This window comes from Scyliorhinus canicula, chromosome 14, assembly GCF_902713615.1.
Source record: "Scyliorhinus canicula chromosome 14, sScyCan1.1, whole genome shotgun sequence".
NCBI lineage: Eukaryota > Metazoa > Chordata > Chondrichthyes > Carcharhiniformes > Scyliorhinidae > Scyliorhinus > Scyliorhinus canicula.
In genome coordinates this window covers 69089690-69113821 of record NC_052159.1, presented here as the reverse complement: position 1 = coordinate 69113821, position 24132 = coordinate 69089690, and the positions used below count along the sequence as shown (strand labels likewise).

The 24132-nt window shown below is 45.9% G+C and overlaps 1 protein-coding gene across 3 annotated transcripts in view; it reads left to right on the top strand.

The window, feature by feature from the left end:
* Positions 1-17544, top strand: part of gpr45 (G protein-coupled receptor 45) — a 105522-nt gene extending 87978 nt beyond the window's left edge. For all 3 annotated transcript variants that reach the window (XM_038818807.1, XM_038818805.1, XM_038818806.1), the window contains one exon: positions 15210-17544. In XM_038818807.1, coding sequence (XP_038674735.1) covers positions 15432-16556 — 1125 coding nt within the window. In that variant the 5' untranslated portion in view covers positions 15210-15431 and the 3' untranslated portion in view covers positions 16557-17544. The remainder of the gene's footprint in view (positions 1-15209) is intronic.
* Positions 17545-24132: the final 6588 nt, after the last annotated feature.

Genomic DNA, 24132 nt, shown 5'->3' with positions numbered 1-24132 from the left:
TCGCCACTCCCCAGTTCTTCACATCCAACCCAGAGTGGAAAACCTCCCCCACCCATCCCTTCCTCAGACGGACCTGGTCCACCACCTTCAGGTGGGTCTCCTGAAGCATTGCCACATCTGCCTTTAGCCCCCTCAGATGAGCAAGTGCCCTTGACCGCTTCACCGGCCCATTCAATCCTCTCGCATTCCAGGTGGCCAACCGGATCAGAGGGCGTCCCGCACCCCCCCCCCCCCCCCCCCGTCGACTAGCCATAGCCCGTCGACTGCCCACCCCAGGCCAGCACCCCCTGCCCGACCCAGTCCCCACAGCAACAACACCTCACCTCTGTCCCCCCGGCCCCCATCAGCTCCTTCCTGACCCTGCCAGCAGCAACCCGGTATTCCCTCCCCCCCCCCCCCCCCCCCCGCAAGATACAAAACTCAAACAATGCCCCACAGCAAAAAAAAATAACAGAACAATACCCCCATAAGTAGCCATATCAAAATTGCAAAAGTGCAGAAAAAGAAAACACAGCAACAGCAGAATCCAGCAATAAAGTATTACAACCGACCCCGCAACCCCCAACCCCTAGTTCAAGTCCAGTTTCTCTGTCCGCACGAAGGCCCACGCCTCCTCCGGGGAATCGAAATAATAATGCCGGTCCGAATAAGTTACCCACGGGTGCGCAGGCTGCAACATTCCGAACTTTATCTATTTCTTGTGAAGCACCTCTTCCGTCCGATTAAACCCGGACCGCCGCTTAGCCACCTCCGCACTCCAATTCTGGTAGATCCGTACTACCCCATTCTCACAGTTGCTGCTCTTCACCTTCTTGGCCCAGCGCAGCACACACCCCCGATCACTGAACCGGTGGAACCTCACCAGCACCGCACGCGGGGGTTCATTATCCTTAGGCCTCCTGGCCAGTACTCTGTGTGCTCCCTCCAGCTCCAAGGGCAGATGGAAAGACCCGGCCCCCACTAGTGAGTTCAGCATCGTAGCCACGTAGGTTGTCAGGTCCGACCCCTCCAGCCCCTCCGCAAGGCCCAAGATTATTCCGCCTCATGCAGTGATCAAGCTCCTCGAAGCGGTCCTGCCACTTCTTGTGGAGTGCCTCGTGTCCCTCCATCTTACTCACGAGGATCCCGGCCTCCTCCTCTCGTTCAGTGGCCTGCGTCTGCAACTCCTTGATGGCAGCACCCTGGGTCGTCTGAATCTCCGACAGCCTTCTGTTCGTTTCCTGCAGAGAGCTCAGTACCTCAGCCTTGAAATTTGCAAAACAGCGCAGGAGAGCAGCTTGCTGCTCCTGGGCCCACTGCTTCCACTCCTCTGGAGCTCGTCCGGCCGCCATCTTGGATTCCTTCCCCCATTTTTTCTGGGGTGCTGCTGCCGTTTTTTCCCCCTTTGCACTATGAGTTTGAGTCATGAAATGCAGGGGAAGTCGATCAGCACACCTTCTCCCACTGGGAGACGTCGAAAAATTTCCGTTTTGGGCTCTAAAAAGAGCCGAAAAGTCCATTTGAAACGGGAGCTCCCAAATGTGCGGCTTCCTATGTCATCGCTGCCACCGGAAGTCCATGCTTACCCATTGCTGAGGTTAGATCTGTTTACAACTCTGGCCAGAGGCTAGATGTTCTCCAAACCTGACGTGAGTCAAACCTACCAGCAGCCCTTGTTAGAGGAGGACTCAAAACAGCATGTCAAAATCAATACCCACAAGGATTTGTTCAAATAAAACTGTCTGGTTTTTGGGCTATCTTCCAGTCCGCCGATTTTTCAGAGAACAATGGACAATGTGTTGGAGAGGACTCCCCATGTGGCAGTTATTTGGACGATATTCTGATCACAGAGCACACTGACAACCCTGGATTAAGTGTTTTTCAGAGGCAAGTCTGCATCTGAAGCATGGCAAATGCATCTTCCAGGCACAGTGTGGAATATCTGGGTCATCGATTCACAGTGCAGGGTCTGTGCCCTGTGAAGGAAAAGGTGTGAACTATCAAAGAAGCTCCAAATCCCAAGAATGTGTCCGAGCTCAGATCATTTTTGGGTTTAGTGAACTACTACTGGAAATTTCTACTAGGCCTTTTAACAGTGTTGTTGCCACCATATCTGTTCCTCTGTAAAGAAACCAAATGGAAGTGGGGGCCAGCACAAGAGAAAGCTTTCAATGACGTGAAAGTGTTGCTACAATCAGCTAATCTGTTGATCACTTTGATCAGGACAGAGAGCTCATTCTGTCATGTGGCACCTTGCCTTGTGTTATCGGGGCAGTGTTCTCTCATCTGATGATTGACAGGTCAGAAAAAACAGATTTGTATCGCGCACGCTGACAAGAGCTGAGAAGGAATACTCGCAGCTAGACGAGGAAAGTCTAGCCATCGTTTTTACTATGGAACAGTTTCATTAGTACCTTTATGGGTGCTCTTTCACCATATGTACAGACTGTGGTGAATCACAATCCTAGTAATTCACACTGTGTTATATTGTATGTGCTGTGTCTCTGTAAGCTCGGTACACGAGCAGTTGCGCAGCTCTGCCCATAGGGGGAGATGAGGAGTTTGTACTGGGCTCCGCCCTTGGCTCCGCCCATGGTTCCGCTCATGGCTCCTCCCACTAACTGGAAGTATAAAGATCTGCAGTTGTGAGCCTGCTGCCAGTTCATCTCATCGTAGGCAGGCTCAGTTGTAAGACTATTAAAACCACTGTTCACTTCTAACCACGTGTCTTGTGAATTGATGGTCACATCAATTTAATAATCTTAGGAAACTTGAAGAAAACGACGATGGAATCAGCCCTCAAACCTGACCGACTAGAACTCGGCCCGCAGGCTGCAGAGGCGAAAGAAATCAACACTGGCTCAGATGTTTCAAGGCCTACCTGGCTGAATCAAGCACATCAGAAACTACAGAGGAGCAGAAACTCAGTCTACTGCACGCAAGGGTGAGCCACTGTATCTCTACTCAACTTAACAGTACTACCTCGTATACGGAGTCCCTAGCCATGCTAGATCGAATATCGAGGGCCATCAACGAGGTCTACGCGCGCCACATTTTTACGACCCGCCGCCAGCGCCCCGCGGAGTTGTTGGATGAATTCCTGCGGGATTTAAAAGCTTTAGCTCGGGACTGTAATTACCAAGCTGTATCAGCCGGACAGCATATGGAGCTCACTGTCAGAGATGTGTATGTGGCAGGGCTCAGGTCAAACTATGTGTGCCAGCGGTTGCTTGAAAAAGGGGCCCAGAACTTGGAGGACACTGTAGAATTGCCTACAACCATGGAGGTCTCATTCCGCAGCCTCACCTCGTTCCCCGCGGTCCAAGCGAACCCATCCTGGGCCCCCGACCAGCAACTGCCCCAGGCCTGCGCCGTGCGGCCACCCACCCACTACGCAGCCCCAGTGTGCCATTTTTGTGGACAGCCCTAGCACCCATGGCAGTACTGCCCGGCCCGCAACGCGACCTGCAGCAGCTGCGGTCGCAAAGGACACTATGCCCGGGTCTGCCTGGCGAAGAAATCCCCCTCTCCAAACTCTCCCGCAGCCCAGAGCACTCGTTTCCAAAACTCACAGGCCCGCAGGCCCCGAAATGCTGCGCCCTGTACTCCGACTCCGCCCCCACCCGCCACGTGCGATCCATGGGGGCGGCCATCTTGCGATCCATCCTCTTCAAACTCTGAAACTCACCTCGAAGATTACGAACTCAGAGGGCAGTTATCACGGGGCCACTCCAGCACAGCTGATCGAGCTGCCAACTACCCGCAACTCAGCATGGTCACGTTGGACCAGTCGTCCGAAACACCTCCGCAACTCAATGATGGCCGTTAAAATCAACGGGTACAGGACACCTTGCCTCTTTGACTCCGGGAGCACCGAGAGCTTCGTACACCCAGATCTGGTAAGACGCTGTTCGCTCCCTATTTTCCCTGCACGGCAAACTATCTCCCTCGCTTCAGGCTCACACTCCGTTCACCTCCAAGGGCGCACCCCCGCAACCCTAATGATCCAGGGCACTAGCTACTCGAACTTCCAGCTATACGTACTCCCCGAACTCTGCGCCCCACTCTTATTGGGACTCAACTTCCAGTGCAACCTCAAAAGCCTCACACTCAGCTTCGGCGGGCCCTTGCCCCCGTTCTGTAGCCTCGCTACGCTAAAAATCAACCCCCCTCCACTCTTTGCCAATCTCACGCCAGACTGCAAACCCGTAGCCACTTGCAGCAGGCGGCACAGCCTGCAGGACAGGGTGTTTATCAGAACCGAGGTCCATAGGCTTCTACGTGAGGGGATCATAGAGTAATAGCCCCTGGAGAGCTCAGGTGGTGGTCGTCAAGACCGGGGAAAACTTCCGAATGGTAGTGGACTACAGCCAAACCATTAATCAGTTCACGCTCCTCGATGCGTACCCCCTCCCTAGGATTGCAGACATGGTGAATCAGATCGCCCATTATAAAGTCTTCTCTACGGTGGATCTGAAGTCTGCATACCACCAGCTCCCAATCCGCCCGGAGGACCGCCACTACATGGCGTTCGAGGCCGACGGTCGCCTCTTCCACTTCCTCCGGGTTCCCTTTGGCGTCACGAATGGGGTCTCGGTGTTCCAACGAGCAATGGACCGAATGGTGGACCAGTACGGGCTGTGGGCCACGTTTTCGTACTTGGATAACGTCACCATCTGCGGCCATGACCAGCAGGACCACGACGCTATCCTCCATCGATTTCTCCAGACTGCCCAGAAACTCAACCTCACGTATAACATGGAGAAATGTGTTTTCCGCACGACCAGGCTAGCCATCCTCGGCTATGTCGTGGAAAACGGAGTCCTGGGCCCCGACCCGGACCGTATGCTCTTACAACTCCCTCTCCCTCATTGTCCCAGGGCCCTCAAAAGGTGCCTGGGGTTTTTCTCATATTATGCCCAGTGGGTCCCTCAGTATGCGGAAAAGCCCACCCACTATTTAAGGCCACACTCATCCCTCTATCAGATGAGGCTCGCCAGGCCTTCACCTGCATCAAGGAGGACATCGCCAAAGCGGCCATGCGGGCGGTGGATGAATCCGTTCCCTTTCAGGTAGAGATCGATGCCTCAGAGGTAGCTCTCGCAGCCACCCTAAATCAGGCAGGGAGACCAGTTGCCTTTCTCTCACGAACCCTCTCAGCTTTGGAACTTCGACACTCCTTGGTCGAAAAGGAAGCACAAGCCATCGTGGAAGCTATACGACACTGGAGGCACTACCTCGCAGGTAGGAGGTTCACCCTCATCACCGACCAAAGATCGGTTGCCTTTATGTTTGACAACTCACAAAGGGGCAAAATTAAAAATGATAAGATCCTGCGGTGGAGGATCAAACTCTCCACCTACAAGTACGATATTATGTATCGACCGGTGAAGCTCAACGAGCCCCCAGATGCCCTGTCCCGCGGCACGTGCACCTGCGCGCAAGACGACCGCCTGAAAGCTATCCACAATGACCTCTGCCACCCGGTGGGCACCCGGCTCGCCCACTACGTCAAAGCCCAAAATCTGCCTTTCTCCACCGAGGAGGTAAAAGCCGTCACCAGGGATTGCCCGATCTGTGCGGAATGCAAACCGCACTTCTATAGACCAGACAGGGCCCACCTGGTAAAGGCCTCCCGGCCCTTTGAACGCCTGAGCATCGATTTTAAAGGGCCACTCCACTCGACCAATCGGAATGTGTACTTCCTAAACGTCATAGACGAGTTCTCCCGCTTCCCCATTGCTATCCCGTGCCCCGATATGACCTCCCACACAGTCATTAGGGCCGTGCACAGCATCTTCACCCTGTTTGGTTTCCCCAGCTATGTACACAGTGACAGTGGTTCGTCTTTTATGAGCGACGAGCATCGTCAGTACCTGCTCGACAAGGGCATTGCCTCGAGCAGGACTACCAGCTACAACCCCAGGGGGAACGGGCAGGTGGAGAGGGAGAACGCGACGGTCTGGAAGACCGTCCTACTGACCCTCCGGTCCAGGAAGCTCCCAAACTCCCATTGGCAGGAGGTCCTCCCTGACGTGCTCCATGCTATTAGGTCCCTCCTATGCATAGCCACCAATGAGACCCCTCACAAGCGGCTATTTGTTTTTTCCAGGGGCACTACCACGGGGGTTTCGCTCCCAGCATGGTAAAGACACCGGGCCCGGTTCTCCTCCGGAAGCACGTCCGGACCCACAAAACTGATCCACTCGTGGAGAGAGTGCTCCTATTCCACTCGAACCCCCAATACGCATTCATCGAATACCCTGACGGCCGTCAGGACAGTTTCCCTCCGGGACCTGGCGCCTGCAGGATCCAACTCCGACAACACTACCGCCGAGGCGCCCCTCACACTACACCCCACCCGACCCCACGCGCCCAGCGCCCCCACGCCTGCAGGTTCACTGCCTGTGCTCCACGCCCCCGTGCCTATGGGTTTCCGGCGCTCCCCGCCACCAGTCGAACCAGTCGGGTACGAAGCTTGGACCGAATCACCCCCGGAGTCCGCCATCGTCCCTCGCCGACTGCCACCACCCAGCCACCAGAAGAGGCTGCAACCCCGGTGCTTCGTAGATCTCAGATGACGACTCGACCGCCGGACCGACTCGATTTGTAAACCAATCACTCCTGCTGGACTTGATTTTTTTACAGGGGGTGAATGTGGTGAAACACAATCCTAGTAATTCACACTGTGTTATATTGTATGTGCTGTGTCTTTGTAAGCTCGGTATACGAGCAGTTGCGCGGCTCTGCCCATAGGGGGAGATGAGGAGTTTGTACTAGGCTTCACCCTTGGCTCTGCCCATGGCTCCTCCCACTAACTGGAAGTATAAAGATCTACAGTTGTGAGCCTGCTGCCAGTTCATCTCGTCATAGGCAGGCTCAGTTGTAAGACTATTAAAACTACTGTTCACTTCCAACCAAGTGTCTTGTGAATTGATGGTCACATCACAGACCACAAACCATAGTGGTTTGGAGCTTGGGTAGGGTTTGCGTCAGGTGCTCCAGAGTTCAGACATTTTTAAATGGCATCACGATCTCCCGCTACACTGAGGAGTTCCGACGATTGGAGCACCTCAGTGCAGCAAATGGGGCGATGTATGGCCTCGGCCGCGCATTCTCCACTGAGGGCCCCCTAACTCATTCAATAGCGTTGTGTTTCTCAGAGCTGTGAGCGCCAGGAAACATGCAGCTAAATGCACTCGCTATGGAACTTTCTTCCCATTATTTAAATCGTGCCCCATATGTGAAACACAAAGATGAGTTGGGTGTGCAGGATGGTTGCTTTCTTTGAGGGTCTAGAGTGATTGTTCCACCTTCTGGCCATTTGTAAGTCATAGATGAAATCAGGAGACGCACCTGGGTGCCTCCATTAGCAAGGTCGTATGATTGGTAGCCAAAAATGGGTCGGGACTTGGAGAATAAGGTGAAATCCTGTCCTATGTTTTTTTTCATTCATTTACAGGATGTGGGTGTCGCTGGTTAGGCCGGCATTTATTGCCTATACCTAGTCCTTCAAAAGATGGTGGTGAGTTGTCTTCTTAAACCGCTGCAGTCCTCAAGGGGTAGGTATACCCACTGCGCTGTTAGGGAGGGAGTTCCAGGATCTTGCCCCAGTGACAGTGAAAGAACGGCGATATATTTCCAAATCAGAGTAGTGAGTGACTTGGAGGGGAAACTCCGGTGGTGGGGTTCCCAAGTATCTGCTGCTCTTGTCCTTCTAGATAGTAGTAGTCATGGGTTTGGAAGATGCTAAGGAACCTTGATGAGTTGCTATAGTGCACCTTGTAGATGGTACACATGGCTGCCGCTGTTCATCGGTAGTGGAGTGTTTGAATGATGTGAAGGAGCTGGCGTTGGACTGGGGTGAGCACAGTTAGAAGTCTCGCAACACCAGGTTAAAGTCCAACAAGTTTGTATTGAATCACTAGCTTTCGGAGCGCAGATCCTTCCTCAGGGGAATGGCTCGAGGGGCCAGATGACCTACTCCTGCTCCCAGTTCTTATGTTCCATTACAATAGAGAAGCTACGCTATGGTTTTGTGACTCATGGCTTACCGAATTCCCAGGTTTCTGATAACGGGACAACATTTTCAAGTGATTTGTTCAAAGAGTTTATGCAAAACAAATGGACTGCACCATGTGAGTACTGTTCCTTTTCATCCAGTGTTGAATGGTTTAGCAGTGCGATCTGTTCAGATACCGAAAGGAGAACTGAAGAGAATAGCAGACGGTACTTTGGGAACTAAGCTCCCATGGTTCTTTTTTCAGTACCGTACCACCGCCACTAACGACAGCATATATATCACCGGCTGAAATATATTTGTTTAACAAATTTAAACTACCCAACTATTTTTTCTAATTAAGGGGCAATTTACCGTGGCCAATCCACCTACTCTGCACATCTTTGGGTTGTGGGGTGAGACACATGTAAACACAGGGAGAATGTACAAACTCCACACGGACGGTGACCCAGCAAGGGGCAGGGGTCAAACTCGGGTCCTCAGCGCCGTGAGGCAGCAGTGCTGACCACACACTGACTGAAATGTTGATGGGTATGAAACTAAATTCTCACCTGCACTTGCCACAAAGTGAGAGTGGGAAGGAGACAGGAAATGAAGAAGGAGAGACATTTCAATCCAAATGACTGTGTCATGTCGGGAATTTCGCAGTAACCAACAATGGCTGCCTGGAGTTATTCTGAACCAAAGTGGTTTAGTGTTGTTAGTGGTGAAGCTGTCGAATGGAATAATAATAATATAATAATACAATAATAATTACTTTTTGTCACAAGTAGGCTTCAATGAAGTTACTGTGAAAAGACTCTAGTCGCCACATTCCGGCGCCTGTTCAGGGAGGTTGGTACAGGAATTGAACCCGTGATGCTGCCTTATTCTGCATTCCATGCCAGCTATTTAGCCCAGTGTGCTAAACCAGCCCCATGGGCAGACACCAATAACACATTCATCTACCGCACGACTCTGAGACAGTCAAATTTCCAGATCATATGCAGAAATAAATGCTGCTGTGGAAAATCGTCCGGAAGTGGTTCCTGTTGTTCAGGGGCACCCAGAGGACGCTACTCCAGGCGAGGACTTCCTCCCACTAACAACCAAGCTACTTCTGCGCCCTCAAGTGCAGCTCAACTGAACCAAGACTGAACCAAGACTCACCAGTGTCTACTGAGTCACCAGTGGTTCTACGCAGATCACAATGTTTCGCAAAGTTGCTGAAAGACTGACTTATTAGTTGCAACATGTTTGCTATTGTCTCTCCTTAAAGGGATTTGAAATTTAAGAGTGGGGGAGAGATGTGTTATAGAGCGTTTCAATAAGCATGTTCCGATTTGATTATGTGCATGGATGTCTTTAACAAAAGTGCGCATACGCATGTGACATCATTGGGAGTACGGGGTTTCAGTTTAGCCACGAGGAGCTTGTGTATTGTTGTATTTAGCTGCTGCTAGTGTCTAAAGCCAAATTATATCATTACCTTAATATTTTATGAGGTAAAGAAGATTTAACTTGCACAACGCGTTCGATTACCTTTCTTGTGGTCAGGTTACCACAGTTGCCCTCAATTTGTCACAACTTTATCTGATCTCATTTCCCTTTTCTCCCAATCCCACTAGTCCAATTTTTTGTCTGATCTCTCCTTTATCTTTTCTCTTGCAAACTTTCCCAGGTCCTTCTCTTGATCAGTTCCTCAAAAAGTCTTAATTTTTTTTCAATCTCCCATTTTCCTGCATGTTGCACCCACCCCACAACTCCTCTCGATGCTTCACCCTCCTCTCTATTCACAAACTGGTCAGTTTGTCTTCAGCGTAAGTGCTGCCTGGGCACTTCCCTGATTTGACACTTGGCAAGTGTCCATTTTGCTGCTCCTGTTTTGCAGGGTTTGTATCATCAAACACTGTGAGACTACATTTTATCAAGTTTGTGACTATTCAGGCATACGGGCTGCATGCAGAGCCTATTCCAGTACAACTCTATTGAAATGAAATTGCCTGAAACTATGACAACACCATAGGCTTTCTTTGTATTTTGTAGTGCTCAGAAGATAAAATACTGCTTTCATCTACAAACATCAAACATACCACACTGCAGGGAAGGAAAGTCCATTACTGCTGTAACTCTAGCAGAGTTTATGATCCACATTCATCATTCTCTTCCATACTTCTTTATTTCTACGCTCCTTTATTGGTGACTGCTTACATCCAAGCAATAGCAAACGGGAAAACTAAGCACTACATACTCTATCAAAAGATGACAGTGCAATTTATTTTCCTGTGTCTTGTACATCTTTAATAGTTATACACAACCGCTCAAATATTTTACGCCCTGCCCATGTAAGGTATTAAGATATCTCAACCTAGCAACATCCTTTTTGCAGTTTCCATTGTTTGTTTTTTGTATCTAAGACTGTGAACTATAATTGTTCGATCAATGAAAATCTCCTGCCATGTCCAATAAATGGGTGATAAGTGTGTTCTGTTACCATATGGTATCGAACCATCTCCAGCTCTCAACCATTCCTTCCTTCTATGTATGATGTGCTTGTTTTGGTTAGTGAAGTAATGGAGTCATGGTTGGGCATCGCACCAAATCCAGCAGCACCCCACAGGTTTAAGTGAAGGACTGTAAAGGTAGCTCAGGTATGGAGTCAGTTCTCATCTTGGGGGGGAACTCTTTGCATTTGTGCCATTTTAATGTGTCAACCCAGTCAGCTACCTTTAGTTTGTGAAAAGTCTTGAGAAAGGTGGCTACAACACTGATAACCTCCTGATGGTTCAAATTCTTGACTGTTCCAACAGGCTGTTTATCTCCCTATGAGCACAAGAAATACGCTCCATTGTGTCTTTGACCATAGATGATTGACAGCCTTGTTTCCGAGGGCCTTGCATCTGGGCTACATGCTGAAAGCTTCCTCTCAATATCATAACTTTTGTCTAAGGATCTTAACTCAATAGATTGGTCATTTGTATCACCCAGGAACAACAGCTCAATCTGCTGAACGTTTGTTATTACTTATTAAGCTGTATAAGAAATATATTCTGAAAAGGATATTTCGACCCTGACACTGATAGTGTCCTTCTGAATTAGTTTGAGCCTGATTGCAATAGTCTGTTATGGTGTTTCCTCCCTTTCCAAAGAAGTTAGATTACAGTGGGTACCTTAGAATCATGGAATTTCTACAGTGCAGAAAAAGGCCGTTTGGCCCATCAAGTCTGCACCGACCCTCTGAAGGAGCACTCAATCTATGCCCACTCCCCTGCCATATCCCCATAACCTCACCTAACCTGCACATCCCTGGACACTAAGGGCATTTTTTTAACATGCTCAATCCACCTAACTTGCACATCTTTGGACTGTGGGAGGGAACGAGAGCACCCGGAGGAAACCACACAGGCACTGGGAGGAAGTGCAAATTCCGCAAATTTCACACAGTCACCCAAGGCTGGAATCGAACCTGGCGTTATGAGGCAGCAGTGGTAATCACTGCGCCACCTTTCTGCTCGTTTGGGTACTCTTGTACATTTTGCACTCCAGAGCTGTCTGATGGATAAATGAGAAAGCTTGGTCTACTTATGAAAGACACCCTTCTGCTGTGAATAATAAACTAGAATTTGAAAAGTAGGCAATGTTTCTGTCCTTTAAAATCTTTACTCAATTTACTCAGCTAGTTTTACAAACTTATTCAATCTATATATTAGCAAAAGCAAATATAGAAGTACTATGTTATGAAAATGTGCACAACAGATATAACGTCTGTTAAAAGGCACATTTTTCCTGCCAGTCATATGGATATATACCGATGGAGCTATAGGACAGAGGATCCTGGCATGCTCCAGGATATTAACTGCTCTAAAACGATTTCCTTGTACACCATGTAAGAGATAATAGGTTGAAGGCCACAGAGTTCATGAGGATGGATAGACGGCATGTCTGTCATAATCCTGTCCAAGTGGCCATCCTTTATGCATGAATCTCCAAATGCCAGCCGATTGTTCAATCATGGGGTCAGTTATGACCCTAATATGATATCCCCAGATATATAGTTTCCAGCAAGTTACTGATGGCCGTCTGGAGTGGAAACCACAGCTACGGACAAATGTGAACTAATGCATTTTGGAAGGTCTAATACAGGTGGGAAATATACAGTAATGTCAGAACACTTAAGAGTATTGACAGGCAGAGGGATCTGTGTGTACAGGTCTACAGGTCACTGAAAGTGGCAACGCATGTGGAGAAGGCAGTCAAGAAGGCATACGGCATGCTTGCTTTCATCGACTGAGGCATTGAATATAAAGATTGGAAAGTCATGCTGCAGCTGTATGGAAACTTATTTAGGCCACACTTTGGATATAGTGTTTAATTCTGGTCACCACGCTATCAGAAGGATGAGGAGGCATTGGAGAGGGTGCAGAAGAGGTTTACCAGGATGTTCCCTGGTATGAAGGACAGTACCTCTGAGGAGAGTTTCAATAAATTCGGTTTGTTCTCACTGGAATGACATAGATTGAGGGCCAACCTGATACAAGTCTACAAAACTATGAGGGGCATGGACAGAATAGATAGTCAGAGGTTTTTTCCCAGGGTGGAAAAGTCAATTACTTAGGGACATAAGTTTAAGGTGCGAGAGGCGAAGTTTAGAAGAGATGTGCGAGGGAAGTTTTTTACACAGAGGGTAGTGGGTGTCTGGAACTCGTTGCTGGAGGAGGTGGTGGAAGAAGGGACGATAGTGACATTTAAGGGCATCTTGACAAATACATGAATAGGATGGGATTAGAGAGATACAGACCCTGGACGTGTCAAAGTTTTTAGGTTTAGACGGGCAGCATGGTCGTCGCAGACTTGGAGAACCAAAGGGCCTGTTTCTGTGCTGTACTTTCCTTTGTTCTTTGTACTTTAACAGCATCCTCTCCCAAGCCATCTTGCCTAGCATCGGGACACTAATCACTTCAAAGCTCCGCTGGGTGAAACATGTAATTCATATGCTTGACACAACAGAACAGAGCAAGACTTTGGGCTGGATTCTTCGGTCCCCCAGCTGCATGTTTCTCAGCGACACACTGTTCGCAGAAGACAAGATTCTCTATTCCTGCCACTGTGAATAGGATTTACCACACCGCCAGGAAACCCATGGGTGGGGGTATGCTCCTGGATGGAACAGAGAATCCCGACCACCAAAGAAGTCCAACTGTTGTCGAGAATCTGCGCAGGTGAAGTTAAGGCTTCGGCGGGAGCGCACAAACATCCAAACAACCCATCTACCCAACCCTTCAAAAACCACCTGCCCCACATATGGCAGTCTGCAAATTGTCTGCTTGCCACTGTGCTACCATGCTTCCCCCTGGTTGGAGATTATTGCGAATGCCTCAGCTTTTTCTTTTGCACTGATGTGCTGGGCTCCTCCATCATTGAGGATGGGGATATTTGTGAGCCTCCTCCTCCAGTTAGTTAATTGCCCATCACCATTCACAACTGGATATGGTAAAACTGCAGCGCTTAGACCTGATTCATTAGTGTGGAATTACTTCAATCTTTGTTGCATGGTTTTTCCATTATTTTGCATGCAAACAGTCCTGTATTGTAGCTGCAGGTTGACACCTCATTTTTAGGTGTATCTGGTGCTGCTCCTGGGCATGCCTTTCTGCACTCTGCATTGAACTAGGCTGTATCCCCTGGCTTGATGACAGTGACAGAGTGGGAGATATGCCAGGCCATGAGGTTACCGATTGTGGTTGTGTGCAATTCTGCTACTGCTGATGGGCCTCAGCACCTCAAGGCTGCCCTTTTGTGTTGCTAACTCTTTTCCACTTAGCACGATGATAGTCCCACACAATACGATGGAGGGGACCCTCAACATGAAGACAAGACTTTGTCTCTATGAGGACTGTGCAGTGTGCACAGATTGATGAGTTTTTCCCTCTTGTTGGTTCCCTCAGCATCTACCGTAGACCCGATCAAGCAGCTATATACTTTAGAAATCAGCCCGCTCATGTGATGAATAATCACCAAAAGATGGCTGAAGCTGCTGCATCCAAGTCAAAGTAACTTGCTTGATTGGTGCTCCTGTCACCACCTCCTCCAGCACTGTACTACTGTTTCTGTAGTATCTATGATCTATGGGTTGTACTTCAATAACTCGCCAAGAGTACTTGTACAGCATCTCCTTCCCTTGCAGTCGCTTTGTTATGCAGAAGAACAAGTCCAGAAATACTGTGGAAACACCATTATCTCTAAGTCACCGACCACCCTGACATGAACTTGCATCACTTGTCCTTCGTTATCATAACGCTCTCATATAAAAGCAAAATACTGCAGATACTGGAAATTTCAAATGAATACAAAAACATTTGGGAAATACTCAGCTTGTCAGGCTGCACATGTGGGGAGTTACTTCAAGTTAACATTTCAGGTTAATGCCATTTTATCATTGAACAGTTAGTATATTCTCAATCTTGTTAGCTCTGTATATTTTGATCTGCAAGCTAAATTAGATGAGTACTGTTAGCCCATAGTGGCATGATATTTCCTGCCTTCTAAGATAAGACAAAAACATGCAGAACATCCCATAAATTCTTCACCGGGGGATTTAACACAATTTTAGGTTGTGTGACCTGGACTTTGCTTCCCATGCATTGGCAGAAGATAGAGATACAGGGTTTGGTTTACAAAGCACCCCCTTCCAGAATTCATAGTCTTGTTGTGTAAGATGTTGGGGTAAAATGAGGCAGCTCTATGACCATCATTGCAGGGAGATCGAGGGGGTGCTGGGAAGGGGGAGGTGCAGTGGGTCACTCTCTACAGGATGGCCTGGAGCAGCAACTGTATAGAACCGACTAGGAATTCCATGTTGGGCTGCTTCCATGCAGGATGTAGCTCTGGCAATTCCAGACCTGCCCACCAGAAGACTGCCACCATTCTCTCTACAGGATCCGGCCACATGGGGGAGTGGGGGGGGGGGGAACTGTACCTGTCTGGAAAATCCAGATGGTGTGTGGAGTGCCCTCAGTTGGTTGTTTCTTTTACCTAATTTACTGGCCACTGCCAGCCAGTATATGGTCGCCAGCCCGCAACAGCGGTAGTGAGAAATTGCCAGCAGTCCCGTCTTCAAAGCTGCCCTCACCTCAATATGAAAATTCAGGCCAAAGGGTTTGGAAGATTATGAACTTTAACTGGTGATGGCAACATTTTTTAATAACCATTTTCTTTTGTTAATTCCTCCTAGGCGATGAAGTGCCCTTTGGAAATGGTGATGCGACTAACAATATGCTGAAAATAGTAACAAAGACATTTGATATCAGGATGTCCCTGCATTGCATTATATTCCTTTGCAAAGGATTTTCATTACTTCAGAATCTGGTCTATCTTCAACAGTCCTTGAAGAGATGTGAAATGTAACGTGGGTCATTTTTGCTAAGAAGTGAATTAGTGGCACAGTCCAGTCCTCATGATGACGGAGTGTAATAACACTCTACAGAGCTGTGTCCCTGAGGTTTTGAATGCAACAAGTCCAACTGTGAATTCAGGCAAGACAAATCTTCCCATCATCATAAGGATATTACTAGCAATAGTTATGATGTCAATGATTGCAGTTGGTTTCCTTGGTAATGCAATTGTGTGTTTAATTGTTCATCAGAAGCCTGCAATGCGCTCAGCAATCAACCTGCTCTTAGCAACCCTTGCATTTTCTGACATCATGCTGTCTTTGATGTGCATGCCATTTACCACAGTCACCATCATAACAGTCGAGTGGATCTTTGGAAGTTATTTCTGTCAGATATCTGCTATGCTCTACTGGTTCTTTGTCCTGGAAGGTGTGGCAATACTTCTGATAATCAGTGTTGACCGCTATTTAATCATTGTGCAGCGACAAGACAAACTGAATCCACATCGTGCCAAAATAATGATTGTCATTTCATGGGCAGTTTCCTTTTGCATTTCGTTTCCATCAGTGATTGGCTGGACTGTGGTGGAAGTACCTACTCGGGCACCCCAATGCGTTCTGGGATACACAGAGACTGGAGCCCACCGCATTTATGCAGTGCTCTTGCTGGTTACTATTTTTTTTGTTCCTTTCAGTGTGATGCTATACTCTTACCTCTGCATTCTGAACACAGTGCGGAGAAATGCCGTGCGGATCCACAACCATGCAGACACCCTCTGCCTGAGTCAAGTGAGCAAGCTGGGATTAATGGGTTTGCAGCGCCCTCATCAAATAAACGTTGATATGAGCTTTAAAACCCGAGCCTTCACAACTATTTTAATCCTCTTTGTTGGTTTTTCTTTTTGCTGGTTGCCGTACACAGTGTATAGTCTACTCTCTGTTTTCAACAAGAACTTTTATCACAGCCAGTCCTTCTATACTGTTAGCATCTGGGTTTTGTGGCTCACTTACCTGAAATCAGTTTTCAATCCCCTCATCTACTGCTGGCGCATTAAGAAATTTCGTGAGTCTTGTATGGAATTCATGCCAAAAACAATCAAAATTCTACCAAAGCTGCCAGGCAGGACAAGACGGAGAATCCGGCCCAGCACAATTTATGTTTGTAATGAGCATCAATCAGCTGTATAAATTAAAACTTTTGTCCAAAACGCCTTGTCAAACTGCCCGGAAGTAGAATATTTTGGTGTGATATGCATTTGCCATTTAGTATATGAAATTTACCTTTTTATAGTGATGGGTTGCTGCCAAAATGTAATTTGTTCATATTGTAGACCTGTTTATTACTGCCCTGACGGATGTGTTAATGGAGAAATGATTGTTGTGATTTGTATTTTACTCTGGTTTATGTACGATGATGATGCAGCACTGAAAGCACCCTGCACTTTTAAGAATCCTCATGAGACCTGAAATAAATAAGACTTCATATTTCTTTCAAAATTGTCCCATGCAATTGTGCAAGGAGATTACGTAACAGTGGAAATAACACTTTACACCCTAAATGTTGTCACCTGTGATTTATAATCTCTTTTTTTGTGAACTGGTCTGTGTTTTCACAATCTTCTAATGTGTTGCTCTAATTTAAATAGCATCAAACTTGCTGCCTGAGTATAAAGCTCTTGTTGCAGATCAAATACCCATTCCAGAAACTGCACTATTTTAATTCCTATCAAAATTATTTGTAATGAAAATTGGGCTATTTCTATGAACAGCAGCCCAATCCACAATGGTAGTTAACAAAGATAGATGAAGGGCCTGTGGGACTGGATATGAATAATTCTATCACACATTAAGATGGCACCGTAGGTTGCCCTTCAGCTTTACCGCCAAAGGACTTTGCAGAATCAGTGAGGGGGTTATTATCTGTTGATGCAAGGTCATCGAATGAATTTCCTGTGACCAACACTCCATTGTTCCCAGATACTTGAGCATCGACCTATCCATGGTAAGTGAGGTTACCAAGCTTCTGGACCCCCTCACTACTAATTCCGGTTGCTGGTAATGGGGTTTCCTTTTTTTAAAAACATATTTAGAGTACCCAATTTCTTTTCCAATTAAGGGGCAATTTAGCATGGCCAATCAACCTTACCAGGCACATCTTTGGGTTGGGGGTGAGACCCATGCAGACACGGGGAAAATGTGCAAACTCCACACGGACAGTGACCCGGATCCGGGATGGAACCCGGGTCTTCAGCGCTATTAGGCAGCAGTGCTAACCACTGCACCAACATGCCGCCCTGTCAATGGGATTTCCTATTGAATTCACCCCACAATGCCAGGAAGCCTGCTGTGGGAATTCGCCATCGATTGGACTGGAAGATCCCACTGCCGAAAATGGCCAGAAAGTCCCCACCCATGTTTATGAGGATTTAAATTAAGCTAGAATATTTGCCTAGCTTTGGCTAGAGGAGCAGATCTCAAATTTGTTTTTTCACCATGGTAAGTCAGTTGGGGGAGAAGAAATTAACTGCGTGAAAAGGCAAAAGGAACTGAGAATAGCTTTAATGTCATTCCTGCAGAATGAAATGTCTTTGTAAGGCAGGGGGATTTTTGATTGTTATGAAAGTTAAATGGAAGTTATTTTCTGTAATTTGTGTAAGTTTCTGACTGAAATTGTTTAGTCAATGCTGCTTTTAGTTTGTTCCAGTAAAAGTTTTGAAAACCATGTGATTCTTTCAGCATTTACCGGAAGTTGAGTTTCTTCTTAAAAGTTGTTGGCGTCCACAGGATTATAACAAATTGGGTGGCTCATCCAGGATTTAATATCCACTGGGATTTTCCAGAGTTTAAATGAACCATATGACACAGTGAAAATGCCTTGCAACAGTTAACTAAGATTTGGAAGCTGAGTCATATTCGACTTGAAATGTTAACTCTGTTTCTCTCTTCACAGCTACTGTCAGATCTGCTGAGCATTTCCAGAATTTTCTGTTTTTATTGAAGATTTCACAGTGACTGTATGTCTCCTGTATTAATTGAAAAGTTGCCATGGCTGTGTCCAGTGCTGAAGCATTCCTCAATGTAGAGGAGATTCCTTTTAGTGTTTTGCAATTAACAAAGGTTAATTTGAAGCTGATAGCAGAGAAATTGAAAATAAATTTACAACTAGGTGCTCAGAAAGCAGAGAAAGTTGAGGTATTGGCTCAACATTTAAATGTTGAGGCAGGGAAAGCAATCCAGATAAAAAACAGGTTGGGTTAGCTCAGATTCAGCTGCAAATGACGCAACGGGAAGTAAAATTACAAAGGAAAGAAATAGAAAGAGAAATTTTTAAAAACTTGAATTAGAAGAAAAAGGAAAGACAGAGAATGACAAAAAGAGAGAGAAACCAGAAAATGGGACCTGGACAGAGAAAGGTTCCAATTATGCAAAAACGAAATAGCAGGAAGACTTGACAATGAGTCAGCCTAAACTTCTAGAGATTTGATTTTGCAAGGAACATTTTCTTAGTGCCTAAATTCAGTGAGGACAGAGTTGTAATGTATTTTGTTTCATTTGAGCTCATTGCCACCAAGTTACAATGGACAATAATGTCAATGTTTTGGTAGTGAATGGTAGTGAATTTCTCTCCGGATAGTTCACCAAACAAAAGTGTATTGATACAGAATATTGATGGAAATTTCTTGTTCCATTATGTAGTGTGAATGTAAACTGTGTTTTAGTCAATGGTTCTGTTATTATGGGAGCTGTGTCAAGATTGTCTATTAAATGATATTGACGTTATCTTGGGAAACAATCTAACTGGAAACCATCTGCTACCTCAAGGCATTTCCACAAAATCCATTGAATTTGTTAAAGATACGGATGGATCAATGGACTTGGGAAAACAAATGCCTGTCTTTGAATTTGTTGTAAAGCACAATGATTTGACGCCAGGGGTCTGAAGATTCACAAGTTCAGACTTCAGAAATTAAAAAGACACTGAAACCTTAGTCTGACAACAAAGAGTTAAAATAAAATCTGGGGGCAAAACAGTCTGAATTAAGCCTGCATGCAGACCCTAAGCCAGAGGTGTCAAGGCCACACACAGCAGCAGCAAGCCAGGTTGATGAAGAAGCAATGGAAGACAGTTCCTTGAAATAAAATGACTTGGCTGTAACCAATGATACTATGGAACCAAGTGGACAAATTAGAGTTTCGGAATATATATCAAAACTTCAGAAGTATGAAGCTCTTATGAGAGTGGAGTTGAGCAAAGTTTGTACAAAATGAGAAAATAATTTAAAATAATTAATGAAATGGATAAAAAAAGAAAAGCAGAATATTTTGACTGACCTTAATGAGATTCCTAAAGTCATGAGGGAGAACCACAATCCTGCATTTAAACAGGAAAAGGATGTGTCAGCTGTTTGACTGGCTAAGACTTATTTTCAACCTGGACAATAAAAAGAAGTTACAGTAATGAAAGAGAATAGAGATCCAGAGTTAAAAGCTAAACAGAGTGGTTCACAGGCTGCATTTAGAGGTCAACACTCGGTGTGTCTCATTCTAAGGAAGAACAAAAGGACATGCTAAAGCCACATGAGAAGGAGAGTTGTGACAGTGGATTGTGTCTCAATTTACACCTCATGGGATTTAAAAATCACAGGGATTGTCAGTAAGTAACAGTATATTTCTTTACAAAGTTACCCATACTGAACCAATTGTAGCATCTTTTAACCAAGGACGGAGAAGCACTGAAATTTACATAACGTGAGAAAGGAGATTTACTGCAACGCATGACAGACAGTGAAGCTACCAGTAGCAGCATGAACTCTCATTCAGAGAGCTGGAGCTCTAGAAATCTACTTAAGTTGAGGTTGGACTCCGAACTTTTTTGGTTGATATAGATTAATCATTGTGATGCTGCCAAGATAGACTGTTTAAATACTGAAATTTGACAACAAGGGAAGAAATTGCAAAGTGTACTGTGTGTAGTAAGTTAATTGTTAAAATGTACAGAATTTTATCAGACGTCATGTTTTGGACAGTGTTTATTTGAAAACATCAATTTGGTGATGACTTTTCATCTTTTGGGAGGGAGGCATTACAAAATGCAAGATTTATAAGATATTTGTGTTTTGGAACTCTCTCTTGAAGGTAAAATGAAGGGGGTCATGTGACTTGTTCTGAATTCTGCTGACAACAAGCCTTGGTGGTTGGGGTGGGGCGGGTTTTAAGGAGGTGCAAGATATTCACACCTGTAAACAGTAACCCAATTATCTGTGCTGACTATGGTTAGATGTTACCTGTCTGGAAAGGAAAAAGGAGTTGAGAATAGCTTTGGACTGGTTCCTGGAGAACGTGTGGACTGGTTCCTGGAGAATGTAGTGTCCAGTTCAGATACAGAATAAAATATAACCTTGGTAGGGGGATTTTTAGTTGTTGTAATGTTCAATGGGGAATCTTTCCTGTAATTTAGAAGTTGCCCTTTCAAATAGTATTTAGTCATTTCTGCTTTTAGTTTGTTACAGTAAAATTCTCAAAACCTGAAAACTTGTATGATCTTTTCAGTCAAAATACTTTTCAAGGTTATCGGTCTCCATGGGAACTAACAAAGCCCATGTGCACTCATGGATACTAGAAGCTTCAACACACACAGCATATATGTCAACTATGGCTCATGCCTCTGAGTCTCAAGGTTTTGGTTCAACTCCTACTCCAGGACTTGAGCATAAAATTCAAGGCTGACACTCCAGTGCAGTACTGAGGACATGTTGCGCAGAGATGTGCTGTCTTTTGGTTGAGATGATAAACCCAGGCTCCACATGCCTGCTGAGGTGGCTGTAAATGAGTCTGTGGTTCTCTTTGCAAGAACAGCAGAGGAGTTACCTCTGCTATCCTGACCAATATTTTTCCCTTAGTCAACATTACAAAAAAAAATTATCTGGTTGTTTGAAGGGATTTGCTGTCTGCATATTGACTGCTGCACTTTCAACATTACAACTATGACAGTACTTCAAAAGTATTTAACTGGCTGTAAAGTGCTTTGAGATGTCTATGGTCATGTAGAGTGCTACATAATGCATGTCTTTCTTTGTTTCATACCACAGATAAACTAGGTCTCAGTGCCACTGGAAGAATGAAAATGTCAATTATATGGAGACTCAATAATACAGGTTGGAGCTGCCCTTTGATAGGTAAAAGACAAATAGAGGTTCTGTCCCTCACAAAATATTTAGATGTTCCCTGAAATAGTAAAGGAATAAAACCCTGATGTTTGAGAATTTGATTGCATCAAATATCATTTCAAATGGGTTCATTATTAGTTACAAAAACAGAAAGTACTGGACAATCTCAGCAGATCTCTCAGCAGCTATGGAGAGAGAAGACAGCTAACATTTTGAGTCTGGATGACTCTTTGTTCAAGCTAAAGAGAACTGGAAATAGGGCCAGATTTAAACTGTTGGGGGGAACGGGTGTGGAGAAGTGGCGCTGGATAGAGGGCCAGCAATAGGTGGAGTTTGACAAAGATGTGAACAGAATGACAAAGGGAATGTAAAAGATGGAGAAAATGACCTAGAAGAGTGTTGATAGTGGCACATTAAGAGGTCTGAATGTGTTAATGGCAGAACAAAGGTGAGAAGTGTAACAAAGGACAACCTGGATCAGGTGGCCCAAGTGGGTGAGGTGGAGTGGACAATGGTGAGGGGAAAACGGATCAATGGAAGAAATGAAAATAAATTGATAGGTGGAGGAGACAGTTCACAGTCAGAAGTTATTGAACTCAATGTTAAGTCCGGAATGCTGTAATGTGCCTAATTGGAAGAGGAGATGCTGTTCTTTCAGTTTGCACTGGGCTTCACTGGAGCATTGCAGCAGGCAAAGGACAGACATGTCACTTGGGTCACTGTATGTGCAGATGTCTGCACGTTCTCTCCGTGTCGGCGTGGGTTTCCTTCGGCTGCTCTGGTTTCCTCCCACAGTCCGAAGATGTGTAGGTTAGGTGGATTGCCCTTCGTGTCCAAAAAGGTTAGGTGGGGTTACTGTGTTTTGGGGATAGTGTGAAGGTGTGGGCTTAAGTGCTCTTTCCAAGGGTCGGAGCAGACTCGATGGGCCATATGGTCTCCTTCTGCACTGTAAATTCTATGTGGATATGAGAGCAGGACGGTAAGTTGAAATGCAAGTGACATGATGCTCTGCATCCTGCTTGTGGATGGATCGAAGATGTTCTGCAAACTGGTCACCCAGTCTGCATTTAGTCTCTCCAATGCAGGGTAGGCCACATTGGGAGCAGTAAGTGCAATAAACCAGACTAAAGGAGGTGTACGTGAAGCCCCGCTTCATCTGAAAAGGGTGTTTAGGTCCTTGGATTGTGATCAGGGAGGAGGTAAAAGGGCAGGTGTTGCAGCATCTGCAATTGCATGGGAAGAGGGTGAGGTGTTGGTGATGGAGGAGTGGGCCAGGGTACCTCGGAGGGAATGTTACCTGCGGAATGCTGACGGGGGAGTGTGGTGAAGATGTGTCTGGTGGGGGCATCGTGTTGGAGTTCATGGAATTGGCAAAAGATGATTCTATGAATGCGGAGGCTGGTGGGATGAAAAGTGAGGACAAGGGGACGCTATCCTGGTTCTGCTAGGGAAGGGAAGTGGTGAGAGGAGAGGTGCGGGAGATGGATTGGATACTGTTGACAGCCCTGTCGACCACAGTGGGTAGGAAACCATGATTAAGGGAGAAGGAAGACATGTCAGCAGCACAGTGGGGTGTGAAGAGCTGTAGTCGAGCTAGCTGTGGGAGTTGGTGAGCCAACAACATCGTTAAAAAAAGGAACTAGCAATGTAAACTTTGTTTACTTACAAGATAATGAATGGCTTGGATAGGATGGACGTAGGGAAGTTGTTTCCATTAGCAGGGGAGACTAGGACGCGGGGGCACAGCCTTAGAATAAAAGGGAGTCACTTTAGAACAGAGATGAGGATAAATGTCTTCAGCCAGAGAGTGGTAGGTCTGTGGAATTCATTGCCACAGAGGGCGGTGGAGGCCGGGACATTGAGTGTCTTTAAGACAGAAATTGATAAATTCTTGATTTCTCAAGGAATTAAGGGCTATGGGGAGAGAGCGGGTAAATGGAGTTGAAATCAACCATGATTGAATGGTGGAGTGGACTCGATGGGCCGAATGGCCTTACTTCCGCTCCTATGTCTTATGGTCTTATGGTCTTAAACAGATGGCTTCATTTTTCCAAAGTCTTTTAACTCTAAACATTTCTTATGATTAAACATAACATCTATTTTCTAAGATTCATATTGTTTTACATTTTAAACATGCAAGCGTAAACATGCATATAGTCCATTTAGTTTATTCCACCTTCGAACATTCTAGTCTTCTCACACTTCACAGTTGTGGTAAAGCATCGGCAATTACATTTTCTCTTCCTGCCACATGTAGAATTTTTCATTTAAACGTTTGTAACAATAAATTCCATCTGAACAGTCTTGCATTTTGATTTTCAACTGGTCCAAAAGCTTTCATGGATTATCGTCTGTATATACAATTGTCTCCATTGAATTGTTACCAATATAAATGTCAACATGTTGTAATGCCAATGTCTCCTTGATGGTCGAATATTTATTTGATGAATATGTTGTTACTGAGAAAAATAGCTGATTGGTCTTTCTATTCTTTCCTGCAGCAGTACAGCATCAACACGCACATCACTCACATCAATTGCCACCTTAAATAGCTTGGTATAATTAGGTGTAATCAAAACAGGTGTGGTGGTTAACAC